The sequence below is a fragment of the Epinephelus fuscoguttatus genome, linkage group LG17 (assembly GCF_011397635.1).
Source record: "Epinephelus fuscoguttatus linkage group LG17, E.fuscoguttatus.final_Chr_v1".
NCBI lineage: Eukaryota > Metazoa > Chordata > Actinopteri > Perciformes > Serranidae > Epinephelus > Epinephelus fuscoguttatus.
Genome location: NC_064768.1, coordinates 18,456,746 through 18,480,477, shown reverse-complemented (window position 1 = coordinate 18,480,477; position 23,732 = coordinate 18,456,746). Strand labels below are relative to the sequence as shown.

General features: G+C 41.7%; 1 protein-coding gene across 1 annotated transcript in view; it reads left to right on the top strand.

Annotated features, from left to right (window-relative positions):
• Positions 1–23,732, top strand: part of LOC125904246 (dolichyl-diphosphooligosaccharide--protein glycosyltransferase subunit STT3B) — a 118,097-nt gene that overhangs the window by 61,171 nt on the left and 33,194 nt on the right. Inside the window, exons 4-5 of the mRNA XM_049601529.1 lie at positions 13,032–13,097; positions 21,356–21,455. Coding sequence (XP_049457486.1) covers positions 13,032–13,097; positions 21,356–21,455 — 166 coding nt within the window. The remainder of the gene's footprint in view (positions 1–13,031; positions 13,098–21,355; positions 21,456–23,732) is intronic.

The following is a 23,732-nucleotide window of genomic DNA, read 5'->3' as shown; positions in this document are numbered from 1 at the left end:
ACAATAAGATGACCTTTAAAGGTAGAATTGAAAAGACCTCAGGTTAAAGGGTGAATGGACCCCCTCCCAATTTACCATCCTTTTTTAAAAAAAATGCACAAAGTAAATACAGCAGGTTACCTGCCACAGAGCGTCTGACCTTGTTGAATTTGCTCATGGTTGTCAGCAAGGTCAGATTTATTTTGTATATAACAAAAGTATTTTTCCTTCTGTGATTTAAAACATAATTTGTCAAGGTTATGCAGGAAGACCTTAACAGAACCAATACATTCCACAGACGAGGAGAGAGATGTTTGCAGGGACCACAGTGCACTTTTTTTGCAATGGTCTTCCAAAGTCCGTGGAAGGAAAGAGCTTTTCAGGCTGCAGGATGTATGAAACAGACTTTTCACTGTACCTCAGTGTGTCCACTGCTTTCAGTTGCATCAGCAGCTGCCTTACAGCCCCACAGCTATCTTACTATGAATGCCGTGTGTGTGTGTGTGTGTGTGTGTGTGTGTGTGTGTGTGTGTGTGTGCGCGTGCGTGTGCTTGCTTGTCTTTGTGTGAAATTGAAGAGCTTGGCTTTGCAAACAATTTTTTCATCATCCCTCTTCCTTCTTGTTATTGGAGTTGACCTTGACAAGTATTGAGGAGTTTTTCATTCTGTATTGAGCTGTACCCGTTCAGTTATACATGCTTCATTTTTTACTTTAAAACTCAGAATAAGAGCGATAATGCCAGAACAGAATTCATGAGAAAATTAGAATTCAGCTGCGGACAGACAGACATACACACATTCCAGGCTTCCACCTTGCGAAAAATAATGAAAATGTGAAAAGGAAACTTGAGATAGAGAATATTTCGAGCTTACCAGTTGAAATTGAAGTAATCAGCTCCTTCTGTTAAACCAGGTTTCTTCTGACATTAAAGAGGTCAACATCAGCAGATTAAGAGAAGCGCAATACTCATATGAATTGCAAAGCAATGTGCATTTAAGATACAGTAGATCAAGGAGAAGCCTTTGAGAGAAAGTGCCTCAGTTCCACATTTTACCTGACTCAAGTGCCATAAGGCTCGTCGGTGCATTAAATAGCTTAAGTGCAGTTTTTGAACATCGAGAGGGATTCTGAACCAAGGTTGGTAACTTTGGGGAAAAAGCTGAGTGACACGAGCTGTTTCTGGCTGGTTAAAGGCCAGACAGGCTGCTGCATTTTGGACCATTAGGAGACAATTTTACCGTCCATGCTGGCAGTTTTGGACTTGACAGACATGGGTTTCTAACATTTGTATTCTTCTGTTATGAAGAACATACTGGGAGAAGAACTGCAGATAGACTAAACGTGTGAATATCACTGCCTATCATTACAGCGCTGTGGGCATATTTCTTATTTATACAATACCCCGTCATCTCCAGGAGTCTATAAAATGATTTCTGTTAACAAAATTGCCTCATGTTCCTGTAGACTGCAGCGAAAGGTAAGAGGTTACAGGGAAGCAATTACAGTCATCACTGTGAAAGAATTTCACACCTGCACAGTTAACCTCTGAAGGAACAGGTGTCAAATGAATATGGACATTTAAAGGGAGTCCAAATTTAATATTGTTAATTCTAGCGATTTTAAAGAAATCGAACAAAAGACTGAATTGATTTAAAGGAAATGATTTTGCAATTAGCGACTTGCACAGGCCTTATTTTTAAAACTGAACCTGAAAGGAGCCAGCTGCCTTCAGCTTCAGGCCTTCTCCCAGACATGCAGACAGCACTGAAAGAATGACTCTACAGTATATTATAATTGGCACTGGGCATGCCAGTGGTTAACTGTTAATTAGTTGCCTGTCTGGAATATTTTTGACCAGTTATGCATGTTGAGCTATAGGCGAATTTTGCCGCCCTTCAGTTTACTGCATTGCACACCACCCAGGTCTGGTGGAAGCTAAATGTAGCTAGCAGCACTGGCCATTCCATTCAGTGATTTCTGCTAGTTACGGAATTCCAACCCAACATTGTGCCCACCATCCTATCTGCCCCCAGGTTAATTGTTAGCTCAGTTAGCACAGTTAGCAGTGTCAGCACAGCCAGTGGTGCTAACATAACTAACTAAAGAGGGCAAAATGAAGCTGTTTATTCACCAGGACTACCTGGGGGTAGACCGAAGGGTAGCCACCATGTATTCACAGAATGCCAACAGAAAATCAAACAAAAGGCAACACCTAACATTCAAAGTTCACCACCTCTAAATGGATAGCACTTTAAAATGCAGTGCTAAAGCTCAGTGAGTCAGTGGAACATCAGACTTAAAGGAAAGGCTTCTTGTGTTTCATGTCATTTTGCATTTTTCCCCCCTTAAAAATCAAGCAGTTTTTAAGCAGCTAGTGGGTGTTGGACTGTCTAAAGCAAAATTAACCAAAACTGAGATCTTGATACTTGGCTGTAAACATTAGTTTTTGACTCTCCTCCAGTTTTGATGCTATGTAGTCAACACTGTCATTAGCTATCTTTATCTTTGGCTTTAAACGATACATCAGACAAATATTAAGAACAAAAATTACAAGATTTTTTTTTTATTCTTTATAATTGTTTTATTCCTCTCCCTACCTCCTTCTGTCTTCTTCTTTGTATTGCTCCTGCTGCTCAGCTTACATTGGAGAGTGACTTTTATTTTTTCTTAGTGTGGAAGCTTTGGGTTTTACTAGAAAAGATTATTACATGATAGGATGCCACAAGCCTTTTGGAACCAGAGGAGACTCATGCAAATAAGCCAATGAAATCTGATGACCAACTGTAGCTGCATAGTTGTAGGGAGATGCATCATTCATGTCTCGTGCACATCAAGTGTAGCAGAGTTACCGAGATAAGACGGGCAAATAAAGCCCCAGTTTTATTTAAACTACATTGATAATTTTTTCATTATACCCGCGGCGTTCAAACATGACCGCCTGCAGCTGTTAAAGAGTACCCTCACAGCCAGAAACAGAGCAAGACCCACAGGAGTCCCACATTTATGCAGACATGTATTCGGAGGCCATACGATGTTGCTCATCAGCATTCAGTATAAACATTGTGTCTTAGCTGAGAGTCACTGCACAGCACACAGGAACAGATTCAGGCTACAGTTAAGCATTAACCATCCACACAACAAATGCAATGGCATGTATTCCTGATCGCCACGGATGTTTAATTAGTTAACACGGATATCGAGGTTGTCCCTTGATGTTATTCACATCGCCTGTGCGTGCATAAAGACATCTCTTAATAAGTGACTTTATATGAAACGCATAGCTGTTGTCATGGACGCTGCAAAACTCTTGATCTACTGCTCGCCAATTAACAAATGAAAATGGTGGTTGAAAGTGAGAAGCAGCATCAAAATTTTGTGCTTTTTATCTTCACTTAGTTCCTTTGGTTTCCATTTTTAATTTGAATTTGTTTTAATTTGAACACTAAAATGAAGAGTTTTCTGTCTCCAGGTCCAGTTGATATATAATTAAACTGTCATGTCACTTCTCAATGATAAAAACCTTCACGCACATTTATTGAAAGGCAATAGCAACTTACGTTAGACAGGCTGGTGAGCAGGAAAACTGTTACTCTAATGGTCTAACTGTCCTCATCCGAGGAGTTTCAGTAAGTGAACAGGAAAGAGTTGCTTTATGCTTGCCACAGGCAGCGAGTGATAACAGTAGCTCATAGGCTATTTGTCCAATTTTCGTTTTACCTTCAAGGTGTCGATTTCTCTTTATGCTTGAGCATAAAAACACGCTGCATGGCGGAAGCTTTCATCCAGGTAAAAGCAGTGATGCAGGTGTTTCGTCATGCCCTGCCTCACTGCTGTTTGCCACAGCCTAACAAGCTTGGACGTACAGTCGCCGCAGGGTTGGAAAGGAGCTTTTATCTGTCCGAGGATTCAGCCATCCCCGCTTATGTCACTTTGTCAAATCGTGCATGGATGCATGTCCACATGTGGTTTCATGGTAGTATTAGTCACTAGGCTCGAGCTTGCGGGCAACTCTATGGTGTATTTTTGTACTCGCGTTCACTATCCCTGATCTGGCAGTGACCTACAGTTTGGTGTCCAAGTGGCTGGCTGAGCGCGGCGGTTGTGTCTACAGTTTAAGTACCAATACAACACACCTGGCTCTGTGTCTGTTGCCAGCTCAGCAGAGTGAAACCAAACAGCTGATAGTGTCAATGGGGGAGTTTACATCCTTACACATACAGTGCACATATGGCAGCCAAACACACTGAGGAAATGTATATTATGTACTCATGTGTATACAGGCTTTTATTGTAAATGCATTTATAGAAAATACAAACCACATAGAATTTGAAGTCACTGGCAGTTCAGAGAGTTTTAGAAAACATTTTTCATCTGTTTACTCTGTAATTTAAACTAGAAACTAGTGCTGACATGATGTCAGATTTTCCATACACAATTTTGGCCAAAAGTGTTCATGATAATTATAATGAAAAAAAAAATACTATCATGATATCACTGCTGCATGAAGCACTTTGTCATCTGATGATTCATCCTTAACTTTGTTTGTTGTGCATTTTGTTTCTTTTTTGGCAAATAAATTACACTCAAAAGAGAGAGTCTCTAACCATAGCTGTAAAAAGAATGTACATAAAGAGCAATTGCACTCAATGGATAGTGAAAAGGCAACCACATGATACAGGAGAGGGGGACAAAGCAAGAATGGAAAGAAAGAGGCGCTGGATTATTTTCATGATATCATCATGTGTGTATGTTAATATTTCATTTTTTAAATATTGTGGTCATCATTATGTCAATCCCAGTATATCGCATCACCCCTACTAGGAAGAGACACTGAAACTGTTGAGGCCAACAAGACCAATGGCTGAAATACAAAGGGCATGGATATGGTGTGACACGTCTGCTGCAGCGTGCCCGCAGCAGAGCGTGTTGATCATAATCAGCTGAAGCTGCTACACTGACCACAGATGCCATGCAGGCACTTTATTTCTAGGTGTGGCTCCGCAGCCCTCCCAACAGGTAAAAACTACATAGACCCATGAAAAACATAACAAGTACAGTCTCTTTAAAAATGATTAAAATGATAACCAGAGGCAATGCAACGCAGCAGAGCAACCCTGTCGATGTTTTTACATTTCACATTAAAATAAATCAATCACATCAAAGCCTCCTGTAGTTAAAATGATCCAGTTAATTAATTCAGTTCCAGTAAATATAGGGTACACTTCCAAACCTTGCATATGCAGCTGCATTATCACTTGGCAAATCTCAATATGCACACAGTAAACTTGACACGCAGCCACATGCTATAAAGATTAGGTTTGTGTAGCAGGTAAAAAACCCGGCGTGACTCCACCTACGTGACCATTTCCACCAACATCCATCAACATTGAACACATTGAACATTTAATCTATGATAAGATGGTGACACTAGAAAACTCACGTGTGACTATACCAAAACAAATACGGACACCCATCAGGACACTTTGCCTTGCTAATTTACTTTGTATTGAAATTTTTGCTGAGAGAGCAAAGGAACAAAAGGATGTCAGGAATTTTAGTTGATTTGAGGCATATTAAGACAGGTGGGCAACGAGGACTGCAAACTCTGCAGAGCTGTAGACAAGTGAACTGTGCAAAGGGTGAACTGCAGGTGAACTGTCTGCACTGAAATCCGGATGAACGGTATTATGAAATAATACTGAATTGCATTATGAAGAAGTACTCTCTACTCTTTTTTTCTGTCAGATAAAGATTACTCTTGCTCACACGTGATGTTGACTCTTCCAAATGGTGTTTAAAATGATATCAATAAGAATAATGAGTAAATTATGGCAGATCATGACGCCCAAATCATAATTTGTCACATCAGTCTCTTTGTGTAGATGGGTAGCGAGACTAGAGATGTCAACATTTAAACATAATTGGTTAACGGCTGTGAATCCTTTTGACTGTGTATGCATGTTGGTCTATAGGTTCATTTTGCTACCTCTGTTTACTACACTGCGCACCAGCAAGGTCTTGTGAGAGGTAGTGTCGTGCTCATTCAGTGATCGCCGCTAGTAACGCCATCACGACCCAACAGTGTTGCTGTGGAAACATTGTGCCCAGTATCCGTTGTCCCCCCCAGGTAGCCCTAGTGAGCAAGGGGCCCAATTTTGAGCCGCATATCCCCTTAAGCATCGTCAACTAGGCTTATGTTATTGCTCTTAGGGTGCGTTCACACCAGGATAGTCCCGGGGGACTCTGTTCAGTTGGGTGGGAAAAACTTCACACCTTCATTTGGTTTGGTTCACTTTCACACTGCACTTTTTAAACCTGACCAAACCGCCTGGACAACATCACGCAGTTACAACAGCTGCTTGTTTTGGTGAGGTATTTCCCGAAATGACCACTGACTAGGAAGAAAAAAAGCACGAGGAAGAAGAAAACCTGGTTCATTGATTGGCCAGGACTGAAAACAGAAATCTATCACCTTCGGCCGGCTTGGTCACCACAAAAACACCAAAATGCACTGCGCTCTATGTCACTTCCTCTCTTTGGTTCGCTGGATCATCCGTTTTGCATTTCCCACTGTAAGCGAACCGCACCAGGGTTCACTTGCAAGTGAACCGAGACCCCTAGTTTTCCAATGGACCAGGGTTCGCTCGTTTAGTCCGCACCAGAGTTCGAATGAGTGTTGACACCACTTCAAACGAACCGAACCATCCGTAGAAGTGGACCAGGGTTCGTTTAAAACGGACCAAATAGCATTAGTGTGGATGCATCCTTTGCTCTCTTAGCACCGTTAGCAGTTGCAGCATGACTAGTGGTGCTAACATGCATTAGCTAAAACTGCTAAAGGGGGTATGCAGGTCAAAATAAAGCTGCTTAGTCACCGGGGCTACCTGTGGAAAAAGCGGCGGATGGCCACCATGTTTCTAAAGCAGTTCTGTCCTGGTAGCAGTACTAGCTGTAAATGTGAATAAGTGGTGGTTCTACCCAGAGATGTGCAACGCAGAGTGGTCAAGGTTAATGTCAGCTAACCAGCTTAGACTGGAGGGTGGGCAGTGGGCATTAGGTTTCCTCATGTTAAAAAGGTCAGCAGAGACACCAGAAAATGAAACAAAAGACAATGAATTATTCATGTATATCATGAAACATTTAAAGTTTATCACCTCTGTATGGTTAGCACTTTGGAATGGAGTGCTAAAGCTCACTGAGTCAATGGAGTGCCAGACTAAAAGGAGAGGCATCTTGTATTTAATGTCATTTTGCAATTTTGTCTCCTTAAAAATGAACCAGTTAGTCAAAGGTTAACGGGTGTGGGGCAGCTGAAGGTAAAGTTAACTGATCTCTAGTAGGTACATTTCTTATTTTCACAGCAGGTATTACAAAACCTTTTAAGGAACATTTGGCACCTTTAAACATTAACAACAGAGCCTTCATCCTTTCCCATCAACTGCGTTTTTTTCTCCCAATACATCCGAGATGTTTTCCTCCTATGTCCATCTGAAATAATTTTTAACTCTGCAGGAGTCTCCAAAATTCACCACTTAACTTTTCAGGACTCATCCCAAAAAAAACCTGTCACCATAACCATTTGTCTCACACCAGGAAATGTGTATTAGGGTGTGTTTTAGGGACATCTGTTTGTCTCTGCGCTATTATAATGGCCTCTTGTCATCTTGTGCGTATGGACAATACATCTCCAAGTGAGGCAGGTGTTCCTCGCAGCAGCCATCACTGCCTCTTAAGGTGATGTGTCATCAGCGAAGCAGTGCCATCGCAAAAATCCCTTTCCCCTCACCTACCACCTCTCACGTCCTCCATTCTATTTGGCACGGGCCCTGAAAAACAATCATCCCGGCCATGCTCCACTGCTTCCCATTATCAGTCTCATTTACCCACATATGTCTTTGCGTTTTCTTTTCCTCCCCTCCGTCTTTCTTCTATCTCTTCTACCTTTAATTGTCTTTGTCTTCTTTTGTCTCTGCTATTGTTTTTGCTCGAGCTGTGTTTTGCATTCTGCTTCTTCCCTACTTGATCTTCCCACCTTGCTCTCCCTTCCTGTATCTCATTATTGCTCGTCCCTTTCCTCCGTGTCTCTTTACCCCCGTCATCTCCTCCGCGTGGCAGAAACGCTCTCTCAAGTCTCAGCCCAATCTTCATTATCCGACTCCTTCATTTTATCCGCTAATAACCCATTCAACTCCACTCGCTTAATCTCTGTGTTTACCCCTTCCACCCTTCCCAACACACACACACACACACTCCCATAATCTATAATTGAATCCTCTCACACCCAGGAGAGCTGCTCTTTTTAACACCACAGCTCTCCGTAACATGAATACACACACACAGAGTTGCACTGCCTCCCTCCCTTGCTCCAACCCCGTGCACCATACCTACATTGTTGTAACAGTAATTCCACTCTTTCTCTCGGCTCACATTTAATTAGCTGGACTGGTATCACACTGTGTGACTTCTGTGTCTCGACAAAGAGATCGGAGGCTGGGAGGGCAGTTGGGAGTGGGGGTTGAAGCACCAGTGGCCACATGCCCCTGAATGGACAACGCAAGGCCGCACGCTAGCTTTGGCTCGGCTTGAGTGGGAATATTGTCTGAGTAGAACACAGCAGCTTGCACAGTGACTGTTGTCATCCTAATCTGTCATCACGCTTGTTTTCACTCTTAAACAAAAGAAGCAAAGTCTCAACATGGAGCCATTTATAGGGAAAGTGTTTTGGAAGTTGTGCCTTTGGCAATGCTCCGCTGCCAGTTCACACCTAGCTGAAAGTAATGTAGTCTAATAAAGCAGCCCTGCAATAAATCCCACCTTTATTCCTCTATGATTTATTGCAGAACTTTTGTGCTAGACTGCATGAAACAATAAATATACGTAGCTCTATGTGTTAAAACTTAGATACACTTTTTAAAAAAAACTGTCTCTTTATACTGAATTTACAGGTACCAGCGAGATGGCTGAAAAACAGTATAGGGGCTTTAATTGTTGCTGAGATATGGGTTGAAAGATCAGACATGTGCTGTGGATGGGATGAGTGTCATTGACCAGTGCAGGTAATACTAAAATTACCCCATCTCCCCCAGAGAAATGCATCTCTTCTAATGGGGCCTGGGTCAGCGTTTCTTGGAAAAGCAGTGGGTCTGTGCTGTGGTTAGGGTTGAGCGCTGTTTGTATTTCAGCTGATACAATTACCTGGACTTCAGTACCGGTATCTTCTCCAGTACTTTACTCCCTCTGTTGCAGAAGTGTTGTAGTTTTGCTCTGTCTCTCTAGATATATCTAGCTTTGCACTCTCTATTTTTCTTAACAAGCAGTTATGTTTCTCTGCTCTTTTCTAATGTCATGTAGTGCTCTGTGTGTGTGTGTGTGTGTGTGTGTGTTGGGCGATATGGAAATTCATATCTCTGTATTTTCAGGCTGAATGGCAACACATGATATGTATCTCAGTATCGAAACGGGCGACATGTTCATTTGCAAGTCAAAGCCACATTTGAGACGTCACAGGCACTTTTATAAAGACAGACTGTGATCAAAATAACATGCAAAGACAGGTTTTTTCCCTGTTTGAATATATGCAGCACAAAATGTAAATGAAAAATGATATAGAATAAATAGCAGAGCTGTACGTTAACTGTTTGCACACAGCACTGGAGCTACAGAGGTTTAAAGGCTTGCAGCACAGGACACAAAACTATAACATGAGTATCAAGGTATCAAGTAGACCTAAATCCATTTTGGTTTAGAACCATTAAAAAGTCTTTGTGGGTGGACTTAAAAGTTGTTTTCCATGGCCTTTCAAATAAATCTAGTGCTGGAAAATTATTTCAATATTTTTAATTATTTAAGTTACTAATTGTATTTAGGCACATAGCATCAACAGAGAGACCGAGGAAGGGAAGAAGTGAGAGACGCTTTGTCCTTGTTATATATGTCTGTGTATGTTGTATATGAAATGTCTGTGTTGTCGCTGCATTTTTTTAATAACACTCCTGTTGCCTGCATCCAGGCACTGTCTCAATGTCACAAAACAGACTACAACTACCAAGAAGAACAGCGATGTGCTAAGATCCACCTCGCACACAAAGTAGCAGCGCAGCGCTGGACTGCACGTGTGCTACTGCCATAATTTGATTCATCTCACAGACTGATTTAGCGTAGCTTGTTCAACATATAGACCGATGTGGCACTGTAGACTTACTAACAGACAGATTATACACAGGAGTAGCTATGTGTCTCTGAGTGTTGATGGAGCTGTGCAGAGAGTGTGACAGAGGAGAGCTGGACACTGGTATGCTTATGTAACACAACCTGACCCTATATTGATATAAATGGTATTGTCTCAATCTATATCTTGCTTGAAAATATATCGATATATCGTACATAGTCGGTATATCGTCCAGCCCTAGTGTGTGTGTGTATGTGAAATAAGTATGTGTTGAAACTGTCGCTGCAGATCAGCGCTACAGCAATAGTGTCGGCTCACTACAAAGCTGGCGAAGCTCTGTTGCTGGCCAGTGGAGCTTACCAGTTTTGGGACATGCTACATTGTTTACGCCTCCCGTCTGAACCCGGCAGCTCTGTGGATCTCCTTTGCCAGCTTCACTGTCTGTCTTGGTTAAAGTTAGGAAAAAATTGTGGTTTGGGTTAAAATGACAAATAGATGTGTCAGATTTGACACCTGTTGATTTAACATGAATTGGTACTCGGTAGTGCTGATGTAATTCAGTCTTAACCTTAAAGGTTTGGTATCCAACCCTAGTTGTGTTGGCTGGTACACGTCATGTCGACACTTCAAGGTCAGAGGCAGGTAGAGTCAGGGCAAAGAGATCATGGTTATGGCCAGTGCTAGTCAATCACAGCACAGTAGGAAGGGACCTGCCAAGAAAAGTTGTGGGATCCATAACAACACCTTAAACCATGCAGAGCAGCAAGGCTCTGGAACAGCAAAAGTTTCACCTTCCTATAGAAGAGAGATAATCAGGTCACCACAGACCTACTTACTGTGGCCCACCTCAGCACAGAGGGAAAGCACTGCTTAAGGACAGTTTATTTTTGTGTTTCTGCATGCACCCACAGTATAAAGCGGTGTCTGTGAGTCTATCTGTGCAGTTAATTAATCCAGGAGTCTGTCTGTGAAGCTCTGCTGGGTATTCAGGCGAGGCGGGACCACCTTGGTCCAGCGATCATTGATTCTTCCTCATCAGCAAATCTCAGGCATTATTGGATGCGATCAAGCTTCTTACCAAGCTCCTCTCCCTCCCTTTGTCACTGGTACTCTCCCTGAGTTTGACACTTTTGAAAGCACACTGTTAAGTGCATCTGTGTGTGTGTTTACTTGCAACTTTGTCATTATCTCAGTGTGTTTTTGAATGTTAATGTGTACACTTGTCTGCTTTATCGGCCTGTGGCAGGGGAAGGAGAGCTTGTTTACAAGATGTTTTCATTGGTCTAGTCTGAATTGCTCTCCCCTCATCTGCTCTCTCACCACAGCTGTCTGTTCTACATCTGCTATGATCATTAAGCTGCTTTTTAAAGGCATACTATGCAGGAATTGTTGGCTACTGTTTGTAAACAGTATTGCTAGTGAAAGTGAAAGCCAACACCAGCTTTGTCTGCTTGGCATTCTGCCTTGCTGTATTTGAATTTGTCAGTGCTGTGTCCTCAATTTTCAAAGCCTTCTCTGAGATGTGTGTGGCTTACGGTCTTCCACCTGGTCGCTACCTTTTAATAAAGTCTGGACTTTCCCTGCACATTGTGCCCAGGAACGTCCTGAGCATATGAAATTAAGAAAACGAAAATATAGGCAGAGGGCAGTCTCTTGTACACCACCACACACTTCTAGTGGGACGTAGGTGATGATTGGGAAGGATTTGTGACTTGATGCACAAAATATGATTTTTTTATGTGTTATTACAAGTTTATAATACACATTTTTATGTTACATTTGTCTTAAAAATTAATTTATACTTCTACGTTGAATCGTCACCGTACCTACGACATACCTTATGCTGTAGCCTGACGTGCACCTCCCCAGAAATGTAACTACATGTTGAGGCAAAGCAGACCTCCTGTCTGTTATTGTAAGCTGAAACCTTTTTCCTCAGAGGAAACAAAGCTTTTATTTACCTTAATTCCACAGATAAGAAACAATAAATTGTGAAGACAATAAAGCCTCCACAAAAATAGCATTTTAAGTCTTGTGTGTGATTTATTCTTCAGGGATTTATCCTGGCTTCATATGAGCAGAGGAAATCTCTGCTTGTCGCTAGGCTAATTTACACAATGTAAAATGCCATAGGCTTGTGCTAATAACGTTAGCGTGTTATATTTGTTTGGAAAATGTGTTTAGTGCGACAGTTGTTTTGTCGGTGAATCTTTTGAGTTGTAATGAAGCCAAATTATGTGCCGTTACCTTTGTTAAATGTTGCTGTTGTCCCTGGCTTCATATGAGAAGAGGAAAAGTTTGCTAGTTGCTAGGCTAATTTATACAATGTAAAATGCCGTAGGCTTGTGCTAAAATCATTAGCATGTTGTATTTGTGGGGAAAATGTTCCCAGAAAAAGACAAGTGCTTTGTCTGTGAATGCTGCGAGTTATAGTGAAGCTGATTTGTGGACTTGTGTTTGAAACTGTTGCAATTAAGCCATGTTTGTGTTTTAGAGGTGCAACTGCAGAGTGACACAGACACACCTCCGCACAAGTATAAATGCTCACAACAGTGAAGGCCACGTGCATAGGCTACGCCGTAGGCTCTGCATTGAGGTGACACACAACAATAAATCATGCTTTAGTCTTAAATGTGGTGAATCACAATATAAACAAAACTTTCAATAAGACTATGATGTTTCAGCAAACAACTAAAGTGAACCCGCCTGCACTCAGTCCAGATGCCATCAGGTCATCTTTGACAGAGAATATGCATCCCAGGGTGCTTTAGTTTCTACTGTCCCTAATACACAAACTGTGGGTCTGCATGTCTAATTTGATGTTGATGCATGTATGGATATTTATTTATAACACACTGCTGTGACTCTCCCTCTCTCTTGCAGGTGAAATCAGTGAAGACGGGCTCAGTATTTTGGACCATTGGTTGTTGTCTCTCCTATTTCTACATGGTGAGAATAGCACACACACGAACACTGACACAAACACACTTTTTTTTTTTTATAGCTCAGTGGGAATTATAAGTCAAGATTAGATTATGACTTGTTATTCTCATCTTTATTTTTTCATGTATAATTGAACTACACTGGACTCTTTACTTTTATAGGGTCTTCTTATTTTTTATTTGACTTATATATTGTTTGTGTTTCTGTTTCACTGCTTTGCAACCAACTGCCCTTTTGTGAAAACAACAGATCACAGAGTTACGGTTGGGTATAATGTAGATGTTGATCAGTTCTGGTTCCAGTTTCTCTCTGACCATTTCTTGTCCTATTATTTGGGTAAGAGAGGACACCAAAGTACTGTTTATACAAAGCAAAACTCTCTGCCACAAACAATCATTCTACACAAGCAACAAGGGATTTTGTAATTCTTCTCGGTTGAAATGTAAGAAGAAAGACTCTGTATTTTGGCATTCACAAAGAACTTTCACTGGTTTGTACTTTGTCCTTACTCGAGTTGAACACACTGGCACTAACTGATTTTGCGGCACTATGATGACAAGAGTGGACATCAAAAACGCTGTGCTCTCATACACTGCTGCAGGAAACGCTTTGTCATTTTAGTCAGACTTCATCTCAACTATGAAGTTATTGCCATATTTTGCAACTGTCTTTTGTAAAGTAGCTCTCGCTCTGGTCTGCCATTTTTAAACATTTTGCCTTTCAGAGTTCTCTCAACAAATCCCACTTTATATGTATTTGGAGCTGGTTTCAAATTCAGATCTGCTTCTTGGTAATTAACTCCTGAGATGGTAGTGATGGGAGCGATTGTCCTGTGTCCAGCATGGACATGGCCAAGGCATGGCAAAAAAGGAGGAGCAGTTTCGCCAGTGTTGTCTGCATTATTTATGAATTCAGGCACAAGCCCATCAGGGGATTGATGAGAGAGATGAGATAAAAAGACGATCCGGGCTCACTGCCTCAGCGACAGATTGTTTGCATGTGTGTGTGAGGGAGCGTGAGCGCCTATGAAAATCTCCAGCTTCTTGCTCATTCCTGACTAAATCTCTGTGGCTGGCAGTGAGACAGATATCAAATGAAACAGATTACCGAGATCCAGCTTCATCGATCACACTGGGCCAGTGTCCAAGGGGGCGTAGAGAGGATTGGGGAGATAGGGGACTGATGGAAAGATGAATAAAATAGGAGACCAAACAGAGAATGGAGACAGGCAAAGACAAAGGGAGAGAGGTGTGGAAAGATAAGGGGAGAACAGGATAGACTGGACAGAGACGGAGAGAAATGCAGAACGATAAGACAGGCGAGAGAATATGTTGTGATGTGTAACTTCCTCACTGTCCTCGTCAGAAGGCTCGGGAACATAGAGTCTCCATGCTTCGTTGTCCTTACCACTTTCTCTCTTTTACACCCCCCCGTCAGCGATGTGATGTTCCTCTGTACTGCAACCGCAGCCCACCCACTGTTGCAGATGAGTCCTCCAGCAGTGAGCAGCCAACTAGGCTTGTATGTCTCCCTCAGCACCACCAACCTCCCCCCGTCTCCTTCTGGTCCAGCACACAAAGTGCCGTATCCACTCGTTGACCCACCCATACCTTTTTTTTTTTTTATCACCTTATGCTGTCACTTTAATCAGGATATAGCCGAGGCTACATTTTCCTGTGGGGCTTAATCGAATGTGACACTCGTAAAGCAGATATGGAGACAGAGAGGGACAGATCCCCTGCCTGGATATTGGCATAATCAGGAGGGAGAGGACGGAGAAGGACAAGATTAAGAAGAGGATCAGAGCAGCAGGACCCTACTGATGGACAAGAGCCACAGGAGCCATTCTGGGTAGCTGCGCAACATCCTCCTTTCATCCCTCCAGGGGTGAGGGTAGAGTGGGTAGGGGTGCAGCGAGGGGAGAACAGAGGACAGAGCAAAAGCAGATGCACAGCATTTCTTATTCCCAAAGCTTTGGCTTACTTTTCTCTCTAAACCCTCCAGAGTCCCCTCTATCAGCACAACCAGTAACGTCAGGGCACACCAAAAGCTGCTCTGCTTAATCAACTATTGATTAAATGCCCTGAACACAAGGCTCCTCAGGTGATTGTTAAATAGATGTCACTTTGTTTAACATTTTAGCCATGCTAGCAGTGTGGCTCTAGGGATGTCAATGGTCGGTCTGTCCTCTGCTTTGGTCCAGACTGAAATGTCTCAACAGCTGGATGGATTGCTCTGAAAGTATGTACAGACGTTCATGTTCCCCAGAGTGTGAGGCCTTCTAATGCCATCAGCTAGTCAAAGTGTTCACCTGTCATAATGCCAACGTCTACTTGATGGATTGGCACATTCATGTTTCAGTAAAGATGTGCCTAATGACTTTGAAGATTAGCTGACTTTACCTCTCGCTGCAACATATTGATATTTTTGGTTGTAAGTAAAATGTCAGCAGATTTCCAATGAATTTTCATAAATCAAAGTTTTGACTTTGCAACCAAATACTTGAGAAGGCATTCCCATCAGCCTGAGCTGTACTTTGTTTTTTGTGCTAATTAATACATATTAGCATGCTAACATTGATAAACTTAGATGCTGGATATGGTAAATATTATACCTGCTGAATATCAGCACGATAGCATTGACATTGTGACCATTTTAGCATGTTAATGTTAGCATTAAGCACAAGTACAGCCCAGCGACTTTATATAAAGATGGACAACATGTCTCCGCCTCCTCCCACTGTACATAAATAAGGCTAAAAAATCCTGGGTACGGAGTCTGCTGTCTTGCACAGGTGAGGTCATTTGGAGTCAAAGTCTGGCAGTAGCGATGTGTCAGCAGTTTAAGGAGCAAAAAACCTAAGTGCACCTTTTTGAGTTTATGAAAAAAACATATCTGAAGTTGCAGTTAGGAATGACATCATCTGTAAGTTTAATCTCAGGGTTCAGGCAAAGATTAGGTTAATAAACAGCCCATGCCAAGGCATTGTTGCCTTGGAGTGATCACCGTCTGAGTCATATGCGGCCATACACACATACAGAGGTGCTGCCTAACAGTGGAATCTAATGTGAATTCAAAGAGCAGCCTGTGTTGCAACTGAAACCTTTCTGTCGACCCTCGCTCATTAAGAGTCCTTGTTTTTAATGTCATTTTAAAGTCTTCTTAATGAACCATCACTGCTGCTTGGAGAGAGGAGAGGGAGCAGTCAGTGAATATGGACACACAAAGAGAACAGAAATCATATTTATTTTCATAAATGAACCGAACAACGCCAAAAAGGCGTGCATAGGCAGACTGCAAACAGTTGTGCACACATATAGATGCACACACACACACACACACACACACACACACAGACAGTAAAACCTTCCTCCCTGTTGCATGCTGTGTTCTCTATATCCTCTTCAGTGCGGCCCTGTGGTCATCAGATAAGCCCACTATGAAATGCACAGAGCGATAACAGCTAAAAGACTTTGCTCCAAACATTTTCGGATTCCTGCCCTCCGCTGTTAGCCTGTGGCTCGGGCAAAGGGCTGGCTGTTAGAACCATAATTTCAAATAGATCTTGTTCATGCGTACACACACACACACACACACACACACACACAGCTTTGGTTTTTGTATTGGTCATTCATCTTAGCATGGTGCTCTAATGTGACCAGCTGGCTGGTTTCTCCTGTTCTTTTCCCCTTCAGTTGATTCAAGAGGTAAATCTGCAATCAGATTACACTGTAGAGTTTGCTGAATAACAGACGCTGAGATCATCATGTCATATGGAAGCTACTGTATTTACTGACCCAAATGCTTTGGCCATTAAAAGCTTCAATCGTTGCTATGGTAATTAACGTCCAAATCAGTAATCGAATCTCAGCCAAAGATATTTAAACTTAGGTGATATTTTTGTGACTCCGACTCGGTCTCATCTGACATCCGTCACCAGCAGTCCAGCACTACTGAAACTGGAACAGCATGACCACACGTAACAGGCTCACAGATACGCTAGCAAGATCTTGAAAATGTCAAGCATGTGGAGTCGTTTAAAATTTGTGAAGAAGACCCTCAAAAAGTCAAGTGTGAGATATGCTGAAGAAAGCTGGCATAGCACTAATCTACAACAAGCTTGACAAATCACCTGACAACTGTAACGGCTTAGCTGTCTTGCAAAGTTTTGTTTTTCCGGCTATTATGGCTAATGTTAATGCGACCTGCAACAAAGTGGCTAATGTGGTTAAGGTTAGGGTTAGGTTGTTTTAGGTGCAATAAAAGTCAGACGTATGTCCTCATCTATCATCCTCAAGGTTTTGATTAATTACAGATATTACTCACTGAAGCTTTGATGCCCAAAAATTGGTATTCTGGACAATGTTACCATGTTGATATTAGAGCGTAGCACAGCCGTGCCTAATTACAGCCTCGGAGAGCAATGAGCATGGCTACAGATTTATAAAAATATTCAGCTTTGTGCTTAATGACAATTCATGCCAAACAAACATGGCTGCCTCATGCCAGCTGAAGCACATTATTCACTTAGTGTTGCTAAACCTGGCTTTAATACCATTTTGATAAGTGAACTCTATTTTTTAAACCCACATGGCAAATTATATAACTGCAGCACAGCGTTAGTTAACTATTAATTTAATATGTAAATCACACCAGCTGCTGCTCATCTCCATTCTGAGTTACCCTGAATGCTTACAAACAGTGACTATGGGAATTTTTTCAGTCACTATCTTCCCTTTTCTCTGACGTGGCGTGCAGCCTCCTACGCTTTTGCCCAGTTAAGTACCCAAAGGGAAAACAAGCCTTAAAAATAATGTTGACTTTGACTCTCTGAGTCAATAATGCACCTCAGTGATGCCAGGGAGTCTAACTCAGAGAGATCGATATTTTAAAAAGGCTTTTTTATTAGGTTTACCCTGGAAAACACTGGTGTGGTTGGCATGGTTTTTGTGAATTAAAGCGCGCCATGATTTCACAAATATACTTAGTGATTTACAGACCTTCACAGTCAAGTGGCGGGGTGACTTGCCTTTGTAGACATGTCTGCTAACATACAGTATCTTTTAGACTGAGCTGGATTTTACATTCTCTTATTGCAGATACAGCATGTTTGGTTCCTGCAGTAGATTACATTTCGTTTTGGCCACATGCAGAGGGTGATTTGAATTATTGCCCATTTTCTCTTTCTATTACTAGACATTGAAAAATGTTACAGTATTGCAGCCATGGAGCCAGCAGCACTGCACGCTGTGTTTCGAGTGTTATATTTTTAGTCAGATCTCAGCCAGTCAGCAACAGTGAGTCGATCAGCCGCCCCTGTGTGTCAACACTTAAAATGAGTCTTAAATTGAAGTCGTTTCTGGTATTCATTCAAGTTACGGTTCACATACTACTAATTGGCTGTCACCATCTGAGAGAACAGATGCAAACTACTGCCAAAAGATAATTGCACCTAACCATTCAGTGAGGAACTTATTTAGGAGTTTTTTCCTCTCCCTCTCTGCCTTAATGTAGCATATTAATGCTTTTATCAATTAGACATGATGTGCTTGTTTTTCCTGTGATTGCAGAAGCGTGATGAATGCTCTTTTCATCGTACTGAGCAGGTGCAGTGGGCCGCTTTCCGACAAGCTGCTGCGAATAAAGGATCAAACAATTTGCGTACATGCATTCCCTTTTCCTGTTTAATTCACTCTCCCTCTTTCTCTGTTTCACTTTCTAGCACTTTACTACTCTTCTTTCTCGCTTCCTCTGTCTCGCTTTCTCTCTCTCAACACTCCGTCTCCCTGCTCTCTCCGTCTGTCTAGTGCTCTCACCGTTTCCATCTGCCCTTTGCTGTAGTCAAGTGTAGGCAATTGAGAACTTGTCAGTGATGTTTTTGTAGTTGTTTTATAGCCCCCACATCCAGTGTTGTGATATTTAGCGGACCTCAAAAATGGGTGAGGTATAATTTTAGTGAAGCTTTTAAAGTTATTGGTGCAGCTCACATTTTACACCTAACATGTAAAGTATGATTGCCTAGTTTTTATAGATCCTATATACGTCAGGTTTTTATAGCTGTGTGCTTGTGTCTAATAGTGAAGAGGCGATAAGAGTAGGATGGTTTTACATCCGTTCGTGACTGAGTCTGTGCAAGGTTTGTGAGGTGACTTTTGTGCAGAGCTGCATGTATATAAGAAGGGCTGCTCGTATATATGGATTGATTATCTTTTTATGTTATTTGAAATGTTAAAAATCAATCTGCACATATTCAATTTTTGCTTTTACTTGTATATTGGAGCTGGAACAATTAGTTAACTAGTGAATTGACAAATACTCTTTATTTCTATTTTAAGGGTATCTATTCAGCTCATTTTCAAGTTCATAGTTGTGTTTTGGGTTTCTCTTGGTTCACATGCTTCAATGTTCATAGTTCATTTGCCTCATACTGCCCGTGCTGGAACGCCTGTGCTCGCGCTCTGTCCGAGACACTCCGTTTTAGCGCCTGTCTCTTAAAGCTCCCCTCCAGAAAAAACCCGGTCTGCTCTGATTGGTCAGCATTTCCAGGTCTTCTGTACCTGCGCCAAGCTGCCAAGAACTGCACCAGACTTTGAAGCCAAAGACTTGCATTTTGAAAGAGACGTCTGCAAATCAGTGGATAGATTTTTATTTTAACATCACAACCCCTGCGAAATGGCTGGTTTCATCATCTGGATTGGCTCCTTTTGATTCAGTAACATTTCGAAAATCTTGGAAGAGCCACGCAATTAAGCCCTTTCAAGTTGGTGCAGGGCTGAACAGGAAGTTAGCCACGCCACTACAGGAAGTCTCTAGTACGTTATATATGCCCAATGATACAGAGACAGAGCAGAAGATTTGTGGAATTGTACACACAGAAGTTAAACTTTTTTTGGCTTCATGCACCACTGAGCAACTTTCATAGGAATGAATGCTGTATCAAGTTCTCTTTATACATCCATGATCTACGCTCTCGGTGTTACTGCACAGTTGTTGCAGCCAGGGCATGACTGTAACAGAGAATAATAGAACTTTCTAAAAGTGATTAAAAAACGGGAGTAGAAATTAACAACATGAGCAACCAAGATTACATTTCCTTGTAGATCGCATGTAGCTACATGTAGCAGTGTAGGCTAAGTAATGCAAACTCTTGCAGTAGTCTGCCTGTAGACATCCGTCACAAACTGACGTCATGTTGTCTGGAAATTAGAAACGATCTAAAGCCTGAGGTTTTTGCTCACAGGAATTACTTTTACATTTGTTTAACTAATTATTTAAAACCTTTGGCCATGTCTAATATGAACATCCGACATAATAATAGTCGCTCTTAAAGTAAATATGCCAGATATTTGATGCTTCAGTCATATCAGATATTAGTAAATGCTGCTTTTCTTTCTGTTTTATTTTGTTGTTACCATCTGTTATCTCTTGGTTTTGGGCTGTTGATCAGACAAGACATTTAAAGATATTACATTCGGCTCTTAGAAATTGTAAAGTAATCAAAAGAGTAATTGACAATGAAAATAATTGGTAGTTGCAGCCCTATTGTGCATGAATTCTATTTTTTGGAGGTGGTGGCAGCATTTGAAGTTAAGTGGTTAAATTGGAAACTATAACAGCTGGAATTCATTTAATATTTTCAATGTTGCTGGAAGTTAAAAATTGATTGTGATGGAAAACACTGTGGGAACAAATGGCAACAGACCGCACTGAATTTAAAAACTACAGTAACTTTCAGTCACACATAATTGCACCATTGTGGCAGACCAATCTGCAAATTGATTTACATTTCCATATAGACGTTTTAAGCTACAGAAACATTTAAAAACCAGTTGGATTATTGGGAAAATGCACATCACGAAACTGAAAACTGCTGGAGATGTAGTCATCACAGAGCAGCTACAATATGTCACTTGTTCGGGCAGCAAACTCTCATGCTTTAAGGTTTTTGTTGTCTTTATTTATTCCTTCTTGCTTTTAAGAGATAGCATACAGCGACAATATGCGAAGCCCTTTGTGCCTCAGCAGGACTTTGGGTTTCGATTAACTTCCGTCACTGAGGCAAACCTGACATCTCTCCTGCAGAGCTGATTTGTAGCACTTTAACAGAAAAGTCTCCACTCAGCAGGGTTACCTTGTTTGAAACTGAAAAACAAAAAGAAGAATAATTGATCATACGGGCCAGTTCTTTCCAAACGACTGTTTTAGAGAAAGGATTATGTCCCAGCAAGCTGACTGACATGTCTATGTGTATGTGTGTGTTCTAGGTGTCAGCATGGGGAGGTTATGTGTTTATTATCAACCTGATTCCTCTGCATGTTTTTGTGCTGATGCTGATGCAGCGCTACAGCAGAAGAGTCTACATCGGTAAGCTACACAAACACACACACACACACACACACACACACCACACAATAACTTTTAGCATGTGATTTGATGTTTAAACCGCCCCCTCATACAGTCGCTGAAAAGGAAACTGACAGTGTTATCAGATCCTCTTTCATTAGAATAGAGATGTATGCAATAAACAGACAAACCGCCACTTCCTCCTATGCGTCTCCGAACATTGTCGCCCAAGCATTTGACCCTGAAACAAGCTCAAATGCCCAGCCATGCCTGTGCTCATCTCTCACAACCGTGCACATTCCATCATCGGCAGTGCAGACATCCACACACCCACACACCACTTAACAGTAAATGCAGCCACCTGCTACCTGATCCTCTTTATTTATTTATTTATTTATTTATTTATTTATTGTAAATACCAGAGGCAGAGCGCCAGTAAAGAGGATAGGCTTGTTATTCCACTGAGCATCCCAGTTTCATAGAGCACGTGTCGGCTTCAGCACATTATCTGTCGGCTCAGAGAACTCAAGCTCAATCCCTCAGACCCTCCACACATCTGTCGTCAGCTCGAGCTGAGCAGCAGGCACTTCTATTGTGGTCAAGAAAAATGATACAATGCCAAGTATTCTTTACACATGATTATATGTTGCACTCGATGTAACCGCAAAGCATAGTCTTTGAGAGCTCTGAAAATAAATTATGGCCTCTTCACAGTGAGAGGGCTTTGACCTACCTCTGCTCTATCTCCAAACGGTTCTCCAACAATGAAATTCTACTTGACGTTGCAGGGCTGTTAGATTAAGTGGAAAATACCCTTCCACCTTCATTGTCCCTCAAGGATGTCTGCAGCCGGAGTATCACCCAGCAACCTCATGTACCTTTTAGTAGCAAATGAGAAACCAAGGCGATTCATGGTTGACTGAAATTTACCTTCTCTTTAACCAGATGAACCTGTGATGAGGGGGGAAAAACAGCATCGTATCTCCAGATTAAGTTAACCAATGTGTACCTAAACCCTTGATCTAGTTAGCCTTTCCACTGCAGACAGTACTCACTGCTCAGTCCAGCTCTTACTGTTTCCTCTTCAGTGGTGATGCAGAGGAACGCCTGCACCCCATTTATTGTCCATGGAATGGATTTGCATGCCGACATTTTCAGAAGAAAAAGAACAGGCTGGAGTTTCTCTCAATGGGATATTTGATAAAAGCAAATTAGTGCATTGAGTCCTTGTCGGACACAGGGGTGTAGTATTGCCAGAATGCACTGAAACAAAGTTCTGCCACTTTTTTGGCTGGACCGCAGAGGCAAAGCCAGCCCTATAAAAAATGAAGTGAGTGAGTGATGAAGTTACTCATGATGTGGGTGTTTTCTCACTGGCCATTGATCTTTCGAAATGAATACTCACTGACAAGCCGACAGAGCCATCAACACAGAAAGTCCTGTATTATTTAGTATGTTCCATTTGTATTGGGTAGTCAGAATTTCCGAGTTCCCATTTGAAAACTTCAACTGGAATGCCCCCTGGAGTCAGATGTCCAACTGGGAAAGTCAAAGGAACCTGATCAACCCCAAACTCAGAATCCAATATGGCTGCTCCATTATTCACAGAGACTCTCTTTTTCATTTTGGACAAAAAGCTTTGGAAAATTTATTTTTGTCAAAGAATGTCATTTTCAAGTAAAAAATCAGTTTCACATTTACATTTTTTTTTTTTTACGTCAGTTTGAATTGTAGAAGTGAAAATAATACTAATAATAATGAAAATGATAGTCTCTTTGAGGTATAGCTGAACACGTCGACACGCTCAGTGATTGCTCAGAGTCAATACTGTCTGCCTCTCCCCTGTGGTCGTCTTGTCCGTGTGTCACTGTCACCGTCATGGAGATCCCGTTTCGTCCCGCCAAACTCGTTTGCTTCCTCATCCAAATGTCAATCAGAATGTTGATCACAACAGGAAGTGTCAGAGTCTGAATCCATCGATATCTCCACGGCTTACACAACTATTTTATGCAACTTTTCTATTGGCGCCGGCATTTTCATGCAGTTTACAAGCAGCTACATTTCTGCAGTTGCTGGTATTGCCAACAATGTCTTGGTTTTCTGACTTGTACTGGGACGCAATCAAGTCGGGTGTGACGCTATTCCCAGCTCCGACCTCTATACTGATTCTGTATGGACCAATCATTAGACTAAAGTGTTTCAAGTACTGGGTCACAAGACCTAAACATAGGGGTGACAAAAAAATGGGGATGGTACGGAGTGGTTCTACTGGTACCATCCACAACTTCTCACAAAGAT